Raw genomic sequence first — 13,965 nt, 5'->3', positions numbered from 1 at the left:
AGTGGATTTTATGATTTCGATCGACTATTGAGACTCCATAATTCCAGCCTAATCACGCCCGCGAGTAACTCAATCCATCAAGCTCCACTCCTCCTCCGTATCCTGAACCTGAGCTTCTTCACGCTCTGTTTCAACTTCTAAACGTAAGTAGTCAGCAACTGGAAACTATTCAGATAATGACATTAATGAGAGAAGATCCCACCAGTCTCATACGCGGCCAGTTCTTGCGCTTCAATGATATTCGCCGCAGTCTTAATCGCCTCCAGCAACTCCCTCTCCATACTCTTTAGGCTTTCGTAAATCTGACCAGTAAACCTCCTAAGACGATCGATTAACTTAATTTGCTTGGCGTAGCGATCAATGCGGCTGAGAATGGAAATGATCGGCTGAGTCTCCTGGTCACCGAGGCGGGTAAGACCAGTTTCCTTGTCGTAACCGGCGTGGAACATGCGGGTACAAAGGAGGGTGAACTTGTGGTCGGTGATGTAGCGCTGCCTGAGAGTGCTGCCGAGGTGGATGTGCCGCATCTCGATCTCGATGCGGAGGCCATCGAGCTCTTGATGAAGTTCTGTGAGAGACTTGAGAGCATGGGGGATAGTGAGGTGGGTTGCCATTTTGATTCTTTTATGTTTTTGTTTTTTTGGTGAGGATTCCTTGAGGTATGTGTTTTTGGTGAGGAGAAGATCGAAGTGAGTTGGGTGAAAAAGGCGGTTAGATATACTTAACCGAGGTGCGTTTTGCTAAAATTTGGAATAACACGCCATTTAAGAGTCTGTCTCTTGGGGCTTTCTAGTGGGTTAGGTTTTGGGGGGGAGGGGTCGGGCTGGGTGCAAATGGTCGAGCAAAGGTCAGCCGGCGCGGTGGAAAAGGTCAGTCCTCTACTACGGGGTTAATGCATGTTATGATTCATTTCTGAAATCCTATAGTGAGGGAAATGGATCCATGGATGCATTTACTGTGGAGGCTTTTGGTAAATGAATTAGTTGATGCATTTACTTTGATTAGTGATATAGGTATTTATTGTTGGGTCTTTTCTATATTTTTACATGATTTTCGGATGCCTTTCCTGATGCAATTCATGATGTATTTTTATTTTTATGTGCTGTATAGGGAAGGTTGGCTACCGCTGGCCATAGGAACAGCCTACTGCACCCCCCCAGAACTGAAGTTAAAAATCACCGACTTTTCCAAATGACCCCGACAGATGCAAATTATTAAAATTACAGCTGCCGCTATTTTTTATTTTTTTGTTGATACTAAAGTGGTGGGATCTTTGGTGCGTTTAGTGATTCATTCTACGATGGATTCGGGGATTCATTCAACAATGCATTAAATGATGGATTTGCGATGTCTATTTCCCATATGATCTTTATGTAAGGGTACACATTTAAATACACATTATTGGAACGGCTTTACCTCAAAGAATCTTAGATGCGGCAGGTTCACGTTTCCCTGATGAAATAAAACCCCTAGTAGATCGGGTCATATTGTGAACGAAAAAGATATCGTCACGAGCGTCATTTCTGTATCAGTGACCTAAGATCTGTCGCCCACGGGCCACGGTCATCCGACGTCTAAGAACTAAGAATGCAAATCATCATGAAGAGAAGAATAGTAAGGGGTTTTAGTGATGGACCTCGCCCCTACAAACGTTCTTCGCCCCGCGGTTACAATTAACACGCCCGAAAAGCAGAAAGCTCATGGGAAAAGAACATTGTAAAAGACTTCATTTTTCACCGTTTTTATTTCACGGTCAATAACTGAGAGTCTACTACCCACGGTTAAGAGAGGTTCCAAAGGATGAAAGTCATGGAGAGAAGAACGGACGGTATCTAGCACGGACGGATGAATTCATTTTTAAGCTTTTTCTTTTTCACTGGTAATTGTAATTGAAGGTGTACTCTTCAAGTTCACGTACAACATGTTCGACAAGTCTGGAAAACACGGAGAAAAGGACGGCATACCATGTTAAGAAAAGATATTATTTTATGCGCAGCTTGGAGCTACTACAAGTAACTCAAGGTTTGGTGCTGTCGGTCACAAGATGGGTCACAAGAAAAAACATCACGGAGAGAAGAACGGTAAATCATGGAACAAAAGATTTTATTTTTCAATCTTGTAAACGTTATTTGACTATCATTGACTGAAAGTCTACAGTAAAACCCTAATCTAAAACACGAATCTGAAAGGCAACCTCATTCCCCGACATTCCATCCTTCCTCCATTTATTGACAACTCGGTTTTGATGTGATCGGGAGGTTGTATTCGACTTTAAACAGTTTGAGCGGAGGTGCCGGTAGAGGATTCTGTGGTGGTTTCGTTTGGGGTTTTGATAGCGGTCTCGGTGGAGGACTTGTCCTCCTCCTCAACCCCCTCCTCCTCATCGTCGGTAGACCAAAGATCCCACAAATCGAATTCACCCGGATCAACACACTGCGCGTTTGACTCCGCAACCTTACGCATGATCTCCTCGTGCTCTACTAACCGTTAGCCACCTTTCGACAAGCTATTATCAAACTCAGGCAGTACTCACCATCAGCTTCCTCCTTGGCCTTCCTCGCCTCTTCCGCCAGCTCCTCCTCCGTCATCCTGCTGACCCTCTCAATCCTCTCCTCCTCCTCCTTGATATCCTTCAAGACATACCCCAGTTCAAACGATATCCTCTGCCAGTCGGCTCCCATCTCCGCACGGTCCACGTCGAGGGCCCTGAGATATATAGTAGTCTGGTTGAGACGCGAGATGAGGTCCTGAACCGGGACGGTCTCGGCTGCGCCAAGAGGAGTGGTCCCGGTGATGGGATTGTAATTGGCGTCTCTCAAGCGCTTGCGGTGCATCGCGATCTGGTGGACGCAGTTCAAGCGGTCCCCGAAGCTGACAGTGAGGGATTCTTGCAAGCGGAGGAGCTCGCCGCGGAGGGTGGTGAGCTCCTCGTCGAGGAGGGTGAGCAGGTCGGTTTCATCGTCTGACGTTGCCATTGCTGATGGAGGGGTTGGTTGTCGATTCTATCTGTTATGTTTACGGGAGGGGAAGGGAGCTGGTAATAAATGTACCTGTCGATGAGATGGTTGTTTTGGAGTAAGTTGTGGCTTTGGGGACGAGCGATGGATGATGAGTAACAGAACAGATCAAGAAGATAGTGGGGTGAAGCAACAGGCAGGACCGCTTATATAGCCCAGAGGGGTATGGCCCATGGGTCTACTAGCGCGTGTGCCATCTCTCAAATTGCAGGCGGAGAGCTACTAGTGGGCTCCAGCTGGTTCGACGGGTAACATGACGTACGTACCAGGGCCACCCACACACACTGAGAGTCCCAGCTTCCTCCTCGCTGAGCCGCAGAGAGAGATGCCAAGTGTTAGGGCTGAGCCGCTGCGTCAAGATGGAGGTGCTCGAGAGCTCGTCCGGCAGGAAACGTAAGCTCTGTCAACACAGGTAGAACACAGGTAATCCTCACGGAGAGAAATGCAGCTATAGCTAGTTGCATCCCCACCCCTCTTACAACATCGGTTGCCCCCGCTTCACAACGCTTACAGATAGCCAGAAGATGGTCAACCTTACTACGAGATACCACCGACACCGTTACCTCTGCTCCTGAGCCAGGGGGCGTTCACCTCCGGAATAGCGGTAGGATGATATCTTTATTCGGAATACGGTGCACAACTCGACTCGATTGTTCGATTTGTGCTGAGTTTACTCAGGTTCTCTTGCTTCGTTCCTATTATTCCCCTTACGGAGGACTGATTGCTACATCGCGTAGAGCGTAGCTAGAGCTGCGTGTTTTCGATTTTGTTCCAGGGCCTTCCCCTCTCTGTCCGAAGTGGAACCGTCGGCGCCTAGAAACACAACACATGGCTCGGTCTTGGTAGACCTCTCGTTCCTGACATCCTCAACAAAATCAGTTCACCTCACGCACTGAGATCCGGCCACACTCATCCTCCTTTGCAACGCCGACGCCCTCTTGTCCATACCTGCTGATATATGACCGTCGAGAGTTACACGATACACGGGTCTCCGCCAAAGCCTTCTTCAAGTCTACCTCACATGCAAGCGTCCTTTTGCCGGAAGAAATGGTCCGTCAATTTCTTCCTTCATCAGGCGCGTTGAGGCAGGTAATACCATATTTTTCCGGTAGCTGTTGAACAAGGGATCCTCACATGAAGTACAGCTGTAGCAATTAGCTGCCTATTCTCCGTAGTCCCTGCTCTGTTCCTTCCTACACCCACTCCGGTGGAGCGAGATCCCACAATATCAATCAATGGCCACACTCATCAGGCATTGTTAATTCATCTGTCAACACTCCCGATCGACAAATTTCCCCGAATGAGCCACCATTTTGCGCCCTCCTACGACTTCCTAATACGCTTTCCAACAGGGCCCCAACTATATTGTTTATACATTAGCCTCCGGGGTAGGGGTACCACAACTGCTGCAACTCGCTCTGCGCTTGTCGCTCAGGAGGAGCTTATCACCGTCATTCCATATTTCGAAATCATTTTTAAAGGACACAAAGCACAGGGCTGAGACCCACGTCCAGCTCAGACTAATAATACGCTACCGTCTTGTCCGTCAGTAGATACTCGAGGCTGGCCTCCTTCGGGTTGGGATTGGGAGAGATTGATAGCGCTATTGATAAGCTATTATTTGAAAAGAGATTAGCTTGTTCAATTGATAAGCGCAATCCAATTGATAAGCGAATCACTGATTAACTTGTGAATCAATTGATTAGGTCAACCAATTGATAACAGCCTAAGCAACTGATAACAACTGGCTATTTCGCTCAACCAGGAAGGTTACACAGACTATCATTCACTATCATTCAAACGATAAGCGATCAATTAATTGTTCCTCCTAATTGGGAATAGACCGACTGCCAGCCAATGATAGACATAGCGGAATGTCAACACCAGGTATGGACATCTCGAATCAGAGCTATGGGGATTTAGTAGTTTATTAATGGTTGACAAAATAATATCAGCGAATGACACGAGGACGCGCAGTGAAGATAAAGTAGATGTCTTGTCACGTCGAACAATAATTCGGCGTAGAGGTCAGATATTCTGATGGCAGTGCTTACAAGAACGTCCGCTATTGCTCATATATGTTACTTTGTGCTTAGGATACTATATATGAATATATCAATCAAGGCTAGAATTTGTCGACACGGAAGACTGTGTGGTGAGGGAATGCAATATCCCGAGCCAGCAGTCTCCGTCTGAATACTTCACCCTAGCCCGATTTGGCTAGCTGTACTTGAATTTCAACGTCAATGAAGTGACTGGAATAGAGCAAATATCTCAAAGAAAATTGAATATCACTAATTTTATCTCGATAATAATGTTATTTGTTATTCCAACCCCAGTCCCCCAAACCGAACGCCCCTGGGTCCCCACTGCCCCATGAGGGTTGAGCCCACGGCATTGCCGGCGGGCGGCGTTGCTAAATATTGCATCGACTTTTTATTTTTATATTGAGACCTAGGACCGTTCTAGGATTTGAAAGAACGGTGCGATCCTGAGAGATAGCTTGTTCTTCCCCGCTCAGCAGAATTTCAAAACATCGTGTTATTTGCCGGTTATTTAGGGACTCAAGGCCTAATTCGTGTATTTAAGAGACAGAAATAAACCGCCTTTGATTATAACACGAACTGGTTTCTTCAATTAATATATTCTTTGTGAGATTAACAAACGTGGAGTGGAAAGACCGGAGGTGATGCAGTTACTCGTCCGTCATTGAGAACACAATCTTGGTTTGCATCTCACCAGGGGAACATGCGGGGAAATGTCGGTTGGCGACGGATTGGGGTATTCTAAGCATCCTTCGGAAGTTTGTGAGGAGTGTGTGGGGGTGGAGTTGTGTTGGAACGCCATGCCGGGGGTAGCTTGCAATTTCTTTATTCTGGGCGACATTTACTCGACACCTAACGCGTTACTCGTACATATAGGTAGGGGGACGGATCACGGGGATTTTACTTAATCTTTCTCAATGGTGGTGTGATTGATCATAGGTAATGGGTCGTGAAGGATAAGGATGGAAGACAGGATAGGCCAGTGGGATATTAGGCAAACGTCACATAATGATATGCGTAATCGCTGGCTTCACTAGGATATTATCTCTAAAGCGAATCTAGAAATGTAAGAATAGAATCAAGTAAAGAAAGCCATTAAGGAAAATCAAAGAGATATAAAAAAGAATAAGAAGTTTCTGCTCTTCATAAAGAAATACCGGACTATATACAGCCACTCTGCAAAGTTATTCGTAATTCCGATTTCGGAGTAAGACATTTCTCCGTAGGTAACCGTGGCGGACCATCAAAAAGACTCTAAGAGAAGAATTTCCAAGTGATCAATAGCGCCCGGAATCAATGAAGAATAAGATTAATGATATATCTTCTCTTATATATAGTTATGAACTACATTATATTTTTTCGTTGTTTTGAATCTCAACATTAATAACATCAACATTACGGGTGCACCACACTCCGCACTGACATAAAACTAAATCACGAACACTTCTGCTGAGTGGCTGTATATATACTCGTAGTTTTTTGGCGTTTCCGGACGCAACTGCTATTACATACACAGAAAAGACTCGCCAAGGCTATCTTTTGTATGGCATGCATTAGCAGTTGCGTCCGGAAACGCCAAAACACTACGAGTATATATATGTAATTAACCGTGAAAGAAAGTACGGGTCAGTGCTGATGAGTCATGATAGACAACATGTTCTAGCATACCCCTGCACGCCAACCGCACCGAACATATCAGAGCTCTGTATTGTAATATGACCCGCCTTCATATATACGATATTCGGTTAGGGTTCTGATCCCTCTTTGTCCCAAATCCTTGTAACATTTCCTATTTATCTCTGATCATAGTCTATCACTCAACTCATGGGCTACCTGGCTAGGTAAATATTTGCTCGCATCTAACCCAACACACTCACAATTCTGGGCTCACCAACCCACAGAGAACTTACCCGGGCACACCCAAATAGCTTATCACCCCTTGCGGGGTCAGGCTTTCATAGGTGGTGGGATATTTTGAACCTGATCATCTGGCTCCGGAACGATGAAAAATGGACCCGCTAGTAGGGCCTGGGCACAGATCTCTGTCTGGCAAGTGTGAGTAGCCACTATCGATCACGGACTCATGCGGCGCAAGGACTGGGGTTCTAGCCCAGCTATTTATTTATATAATATGGATAAAATAGGAGTTAAAACATGATATAGAACATACTGTGTATTGGGATCATAATTAACGAGGAGTGATGCGAAAAATGGTATGATACGATACTAACTAAATGGAAATTGAGACAACAAACGGAAAGGTACTAGTACATAAAGCGTGAAGGATAGAACCGCTGCGTATAAAAAATCACAGGCCACTTGTATGGAGGAGTTGGTCGAGAGAAGGTCCTCTACCGTACTTTGGAAATACTCATAGATTAGGGGATATGGAGAACAAACAGAACAAGGAATGAAATGTGTATCCTTAAAGTAATTTGATTTCTGACTACGACAATTAGAGCAAATGGCAAAAGCACTCTAGTAAACATGATGACAAAATGTAATTCCCATTTCCAACACCATGACTAAGCCACGCCTGAGTCTATTCCTTGTCGTATTCCTTCGTGATGATGTTCCTAAGCTTGGGAGTCCGAAGGGAGTACGGTACCGGAATTGTCCTCGTCGTTGACGGAACGGAGCGAGACACTCTCCGCTTCCATTTTTTTCTCCTCTAGAAGCAAGATATTATATTAGTAATGACGACAAAGACAAGAAGGAATAACAAGAAAGAGAAGGAGAAGCAGAAGAACAAGAAGAAGTAGGAGGAGGAAACTCCATACCAGCCAGCAGCAACGCGACCGTATATGCCTCGATGCGAGCATCATAAGCGCTGATCTGCTTCAACCACTCCAGCTCTTCGACCCTGCCAGCGACAATAATCCTGCGGAAGGATCTACGACGGTCATCATTGATGGCCAGGTTATTCCTCTCCCTTCTCATCTGGGTGAGAATCCACGGGATGAGGACTGGTACCCCAACGTTGGGCCCAGTGCTGCGGGTCATCGGGTTGTATCCCATGCTACGGAGCACAGAACGAAGGAAGGCGAGCTTGGTGGCTGTCGCTTGTCTCCTCTCGAAAGCCTCACTGAGGTCGTTCTCGTTCCGGGCGATTTCCTGACGAACCCAGTAGAGACGGTCTCGGAGGAGATAAGCGAAGGCGAGATTGGGAGTGGGAGGCATTCTGCGGAGCGCTGTTAGGACTGAGACAGTATAGCAGATAAATAGAAAATATAATGGTAAGTATACTTATTTTCCTCTTGGGGATTCACTTGTTCAGACATTTTCTGTTGTTGTTTTTGAGCTTTGGTAAAGCGAGAAAGTTGGTGTAATATAATGTGAGAGGGGGGAGTTTCGAAGGTCGTTGAGCTTTTATTGGTGTGAGTGCGTGACGAAGATAGGTTCTAAACATTGGACAGCCTAAATAGGTTTTGCACTTCACTAGATATGCGAGGCCTAAATTTGATATCGAACACATAATGCCTGCGTTTAAAAAACGCAGGTTCAATGAATCTCTCTCTATAGTTCCTATCACAGTTTATCACTCGATTGGACCCGAATACCGGGGACGGGCCAGTCTTCGCAACGGTCAGGTCCGGATTATAGATATCTATAGATCCCTGGGCAGTACCTCTGGACTGGGCGGAGTATATGGTCGTAGTCTGTCTAGTCCCTGATTTTGACAGGACTATAGATAAGGCGCCAGACTAGATACGTAATGGATCATGAACGATCACTCGGCCTTGGCGACAATATAGAAGTATATGTTCTGACCCAATTGAGGACGCTACCCGCCAGCATGATATCGTCATATGGCACGCCCTGTTCACAGACGGGTAGTGGCTTACAGATGGGTAGCCTACTCAGAGATATCACATAAAACACATGCTCATATCGCAAACCATATAGAAGTACACTGAAGGTTCGGTAACCTCATATATATGTATACCCAATTTTTCGGCAATTTACTCGCACGCGAACTAAATCAGTTTATTCAGTCCTTAATTAAAGCTCGAAAGTTTAATACCCTGCCATTAAAGGTTCTTACACGATATTTCTATTTACCTTGCTATGAATGTGGATTGTCAAAAATAATGGGGTGCAATGGGCGAATGGACACCGCAACGATCACCGAATCTAGCCACCAAAAAATGACGAGTCTCTAGTATTTCTTATTATGAGTTAGTTTTTTTGTGGCCACCTAGTGGTCCGTCGTGGTTGAGAAATCATAAGTGCCTGTTGTATCTCACTATTTTTGACAATCCACTGTGTGCGTATGCACTTCGTGATGAGGTGATTTCGGGGTGAGAGGGCACCCATCCGTTTACTGTTCAATATTTGGGTAGCCCAACCACTCGCTGTGCCATGGTTGGGTATCCAATTCAGCCGATGCTACCCATTGATGAACATGTAACGCCATCCGATGATAGCAGTCAATTGGGTCGGCCTATATGGCGATATCAGAAGATGGGGCATGACGGATGTATGGGTCAGAACATATACATGTGGGGGGATTAGTATATTGGGCTCATATACGCAGCTTGTAGGTTGGAAAACAGTTCAGCCTTGCGGACCGCAGATAAGTGCTAGAACCGCAGATGTCTATGCAGGACAGTAGATATCTACGTGGCAGCGCCAGCATTGTCTATGCCAAGCTGCAATCCTATAATCCAGACTATAGTCGGTAGTCCTAGCCCCATAGTTGGTAGTGAATCCCGGATACCTGCACAAGACCGACTACAGCCCGTAGTCGGTCTGGTCTTGACCTCCGGCCCTGACGGACTGCCCTCTTGCGAATTTAATACTCTGCATCACGATTGATCACTCGGTCTGTAAGGGTTTTGACTGGATCTATCCATGGAGCGCCGTGCCCTGGTAAGAATTAATGTTCTTCTGACTACCGTATTTAACCCCTTCGGAGGATAGAGGCCTTCGCGCGCACAATTACTTTACATCCTTTTTGAATTTATCTCCCGCGAGCTTTTTTGTCAGAACTAAACTCTGATGAAAGGTAGGACGACAGTACGTTGTATTTCAGCTAAGGTACAGAAGGGATGATGGACAGGAAGGAGATGATGTCAAAGACAAAACTGTAGTACGCTCATGTGAGCCCCCTTTACACTGAAGCCCCCCGCTCACTAGTGACTGAGCTAATGACCGACAGTTCAACAAACTCATCCTAAGCTACTCTGGTAAATATGTCATAGGCGTAATTGGAATCGTTCATAAACAGCCGGGATTCATATCCAGTATATTCATGGGGGCATTGCTATATTTCTAAAAACTATGAGAGGTATCTGCGAGCTGTAGCGAAGCTCGTTTCTCATATTTCACGTTATGAATGTCACTTGTGTTGAGGTAACTAGAGAGAAGACAGAGAAATAGGAAAAAAGAGTTTTAATTTTCTTCTCAGAGAAACGTGACTAGTCCATTTTTCAGAAATACAGGTTCTACAAGAGGAAAGACCATACGCTGAAGGGTAGTGAAAGACAAAACCAATGAACGCTATAACCCAATTTTTCCCTAGTATTCCAATCCTATTCTTCACCTGAATCTCTTTGAAAACTTGCTCCTCGTTGAGGATTAAATACTAATATCCGTAGGTGAACCATCAATGGTGGAAGCAACAGCGGATGAGCTATCATTCATCGAGTTTTCAGTAGATAAAACGGTAGTCGCGGGATGGCCAGTGGACGAACCAGGATTGGTGGTGTCGACAGTGCCGAAGATATCAATGTTCGAGATACTTCGAGTCCTGAGTCTCTGGAAGCAACCTCTCTCTCTCTATAATAGGTTAGCCAAACCTATCACTGTAGAGGAACACATACAGAACGAACCAAGATCTTATCAGTACCCAACTGCACCCAGACTCTATCCGTCTCGAGAACATCGTTATCCTCCTTGATGTCTTCTAGCATTGACAGCTCTTCCACCCTCATTTCTTTCATCTGCCTTGCGAGGTATTCATGCCAATCATCTAGAAATTTCACCTCCTGCCTCAACTCTTCGATTTCTATACGTCTTAGCTTGATTCCGAATGGCTCATTAGTAGCAACATCGGCAGCTGGTGGTTCTGGATTGTAACCGGCTTGGTAGAGCTTAGTACGGTTAAAGGTAAGATGTGTAGCTTTGCACTCACGCCGCCGGTGGTTTGACCCGAGTTCCTGAGTAAACAGATCCATTCTGCGGCGGCGTGAGGCTAGCATGTCGCCAGGTATTCGGACCACTGAGGATTTGGAGAATAAATCCTAGGCATGACTGTAGAGTATATTAGCCTATTAATCTCAGAGGAGTAGGCTAACTTGGAGCTAACCTAGTTGCTATTGAGGTGTTTCTTTTTGGTAGGGTTTTGAGTTGTGATGAGATGTTCGAAGAAGAGTGAGTGGAGGAGGTAGGAAGAGAGTCGGCTTATAAGGTGTGTTAACTAGGTAATTGTAAGTGCTACCCGTACTGAAACCACCCAAATTCTTAATTAACGTGCACGGCGCAAAACTGGGTGGCCCTCCACTCGGTACATGTACACCTGAAAGAGGGGTTTATAATGAAAGCTCGTAAGAGTAATATATTTTCTTCAAGAGTCATTTACTAAATTTGTTTCACTGGGAGTATATTGTATATGATCGCAGAAGGTAATTCGCCTTTCGATAGCAGGAGATGCCTTACTATTGTACAAAATTAAAAAAAAAAAAAGGAAAAAGAATCAACCGCTGCATGCGGAGAATCATAGGCTGTGATATACCAAAGATATTCCATTTAAGCAGATCAAAGTCTAATATTCCTGATGATATAAAAGACACCAAGGAAGACCAATGACAATTCATTTACTCCGCTATACCCAAGGTTCTCAATGATAATCCGATAAGGGGATATGTATCGATAAATTTCTCTGGTGGTACAGTGGGTAAAGTACGATATGTTTAGGTAATAGTGAGTATGATATGGTATCCTACATATCTGTATCGATAATATCATGATAGAGTCTTGGCGCATCACTCGCTTCCACTACGATATATCACAGTTAGTACAATAAGACGTTCGCAAAATATCATGCAGTTCGATAATGATCTGAGCACATCGCAGTTGGTGCAATATGGCACGAAAATTACGCCGATCTGTATCATTGAGAACCCTGGCTATACCTAGCTATTGCCCACTCACTCCTTATACAAGCAATGACGTTAATTACATAAGTCCGGAAAAAATGTGAAAATGAAGCATGCTAATAAGTTATTTTATAATTTTGTTACATGCTCGAACTCAAAACAACTACAAAGCATTGGCCGTTTGTAGAAAACTACATAAACCTGTATAATTATATATAAATCCTCCATAGCTCCACCCCTAATATCATTTAATCATCGAATCTACCCAATTGTTCAGAAGCACCACCTTCCGGCTGGAAAGAGAGACGAGCGATGCAATGCTTGTTTCCGAACAGAAACCATAAGATGAGAACATTCCAATGCCATGAAGAAATTTAGAAAGCTGCAACCTTTGGCGTAACTACGTCCAAATATAAACCCCTAGATGTCTGTCTATATTTACACACACAATACACTTCGTAGATTTCGAATTGGGGTACGGGCTCGGAGGTAAATTCTGCTAAGGTTAGGAAACCATTAGGCAGTGTTTCGATATGAAATCCGGTTCCGGGCGGGGACTGTGAGGCAGGGGAATAACTTGGTAAAGAACCTGGATCGCGGAAGGGAATTGATGACTCTCATTTTATTTTATTTTCTTATCGTTCAAAGAATGAGAACCTCCGTATCACCTGATGTATGTGAACATTATTAATTTCACCCTCAAGATATCACAGAATGTGCATTATTTTCGGACACCCTGGGTACATTGAGATTGCTACAGCTAACTTAAGTATCACCGGGAAACCTAGCTAAGCCTCATTTTTTCTCCCTCTTCTGCACAGGGACTACAAGACCAGGCACGTGTTTACGTCCGAGGACAACACCGCACAGGCAGTATCCAGATATCACAGTAGACTCATTTCAATTCTCTCCGGACATCTTTGTAGCTTACAAATGGAAGGGACTGGGCTAGGTTTACCGTGATGTCTACTCCCCCCACCCCCACCGATATTCGCTTTCCCCCGTGAAATTGCAAACAGCTACCTACAACTCAATCCGGCCTCCAAACCCAAGTGCGAAATCATAGCGGGTGCTATCCTTCCCATCACGCGAAACCGCGTTCCTGCTCGCGAGCACCATGTTCCGCAGGAAGTGGGAGCCGGCTTCAGTGACGTCGTTGTAGGGTACACTGTAGATCTCGCCCATGAAGTCAAAGCTTCGTATCCGGGCTTCAGCTGTTGTTGGATCCAGTTAGGTCAATTGAGATAAGACCAATTAAGGTTCATGAAGTGAAGGATTAGCTTACTTTCTGGAGTGGGAGAGTCGTGGGTGGACCTGCGGACACGCTTTTTAGAAGGCTCGGTGCACTCGACACAATTGCAGTCCTCGCTCTCGTAGCTCTCGTCGCTGGCGTCACTCTCATCGTGCGAAACACCGCTAGGTCCTCCGGTCGTAGTGTAGTCGATGTCACCAATAGAGCGCGGAACAGCAGGTGGGAGAGGCCCCTCCTTGACGGAAGCAGCGCTGCCAACAGCAGCTGTAGTAGGGTCGACAGCAGCGGTTTCGGCAAAAGCGTCGACATTGGCGACAGCCGCGGTGACTGTTTCGGGGGTAAGGGTAGATTCCACTCCCTGCATGACGGTTGCGGAGTCTGCTTGGAGCCAGTTGGTAATTACAGCGAGATCGGCTTCGAGCGAATGGGCTGGATTGGTGGCCATAATGTTTTCGTTTGCCAATCGGCTTTTTGTCGATGCTTTGGTGGGTGTTTGTGTTTGTGTGAAGTGGGCAAGCTGTTGTCGACGCAGGATGGTGAGGTGTAGGACC

General features: G+C 45.4%; 5 protein-coding genes across 5 annotated transcripts; all 5 read right to left on the bottom strand.

Moving 5' to 3' along the window:
- Positions 1–69: 69 nt before the first annotated feature.
- H6S33_008140 (uncharacterized protein) lies at positions 70–614 on the bottom strand (the record flags this gene model as incomplete). Its single annotated transcript, XM_044839494.1, has 2 exons — positions 70–137; positions 203–614. The coding sequence occupies 2 exons, from the start codon at positions 612–614 to the stop codon at positions 70–72; spliced, it is 480 nt and encodes a 159-aa protein (XP_044688331.1).
- A 1,657-nt stretch (positions 615–2,271) lies between these two features.
- H6S33_008139 (uncharacterized protein) lies at positions 2,272–2,975 on the bottom strand (the record flags this gene model as incomplete). Its single annotated transcript, XM_044839493.1, has 2 exons — positions 2,272–2,477; positions 2,534–2,975. 2 exons carry the CDS (start codon positions 2,973–2,975, stop codon positions 2,272–2,274), a joined length of 648 nt encoding a protein of 215 aa, XP_044688330.1.
- A 4,663-nt stretch (positions 2,976–7,638) lies between these two features.
- H6S33_008138 (uncharacterized protein) lies at positions 7,639–8,242 on the bottom strand (the record flags this gene model as incomplete). Its single annotated transcript, XM_044839492.1, has 2 exons — positions 7,639–7,733; positions 7,843–8,242. 2 exons carry the CDS (start codon positions 8,240–8,242, stop codon positions 7,639–7,641), a joined length of 495 nt encoding a protein of 164 aa, XP_044688329.1.
- Positions 8,243–10,642: 2,400 nt separating this feature from the next.
- On the bottom strand, positions 10,643–11,265 carry H6S33_008137 (uncharacterized protein; the record flags this gene model as incomplete). The annotated part of the gene is made up of 2 exons (XM_044839490.1): positions 10,643–10,843; positions 10,897–11,265. 2 exons carry the CDS (start codon positions 11,263–11,265, stop codon positions 10,643–10,645), a joined length of 570 nt encoding a protein of 189 aa, XP_044688328.1.
- Positions 11,266–13,185: 1,920 nt separating this feature from the next.
- H6S33_008136 (uncharacterized protein) lies at positions 13,186–13,859 on the bottom strand (the record flags this gene model as incomplete). The annotated part of the gene is made up of 2 exons (XM_044839489.1): positions 13,186–13,376; positions 13,448–13,859. The coding sequence occupies 2 exons, from the start codon at positions 13,857–13,859 to the stop codon at positions 13,186–13,188; spliced, it is 603 nt and encodes a 200-aa protein (XP_044688327.1).
- Between the last annotated feature and the right edge of the window lie 106 nt (positions 13,860–13,965).

The sequence above is a fragment of the Morchella sextelata genome (genome assembly GCF_020137385.1).
Source record: "Morchella sextelata strain SCLS chromosome Unknown scls_25, whole genome shotgun sequence".
NCBI lineage: Eukaryota > Fungi > Ascomycota > Pezizomycetes > Pezizales > Morchellaceae > Morchella > Morchella sextelata.
This window is presented reverse-complemented; position numbering and strand designations above follow the sequence as displayed.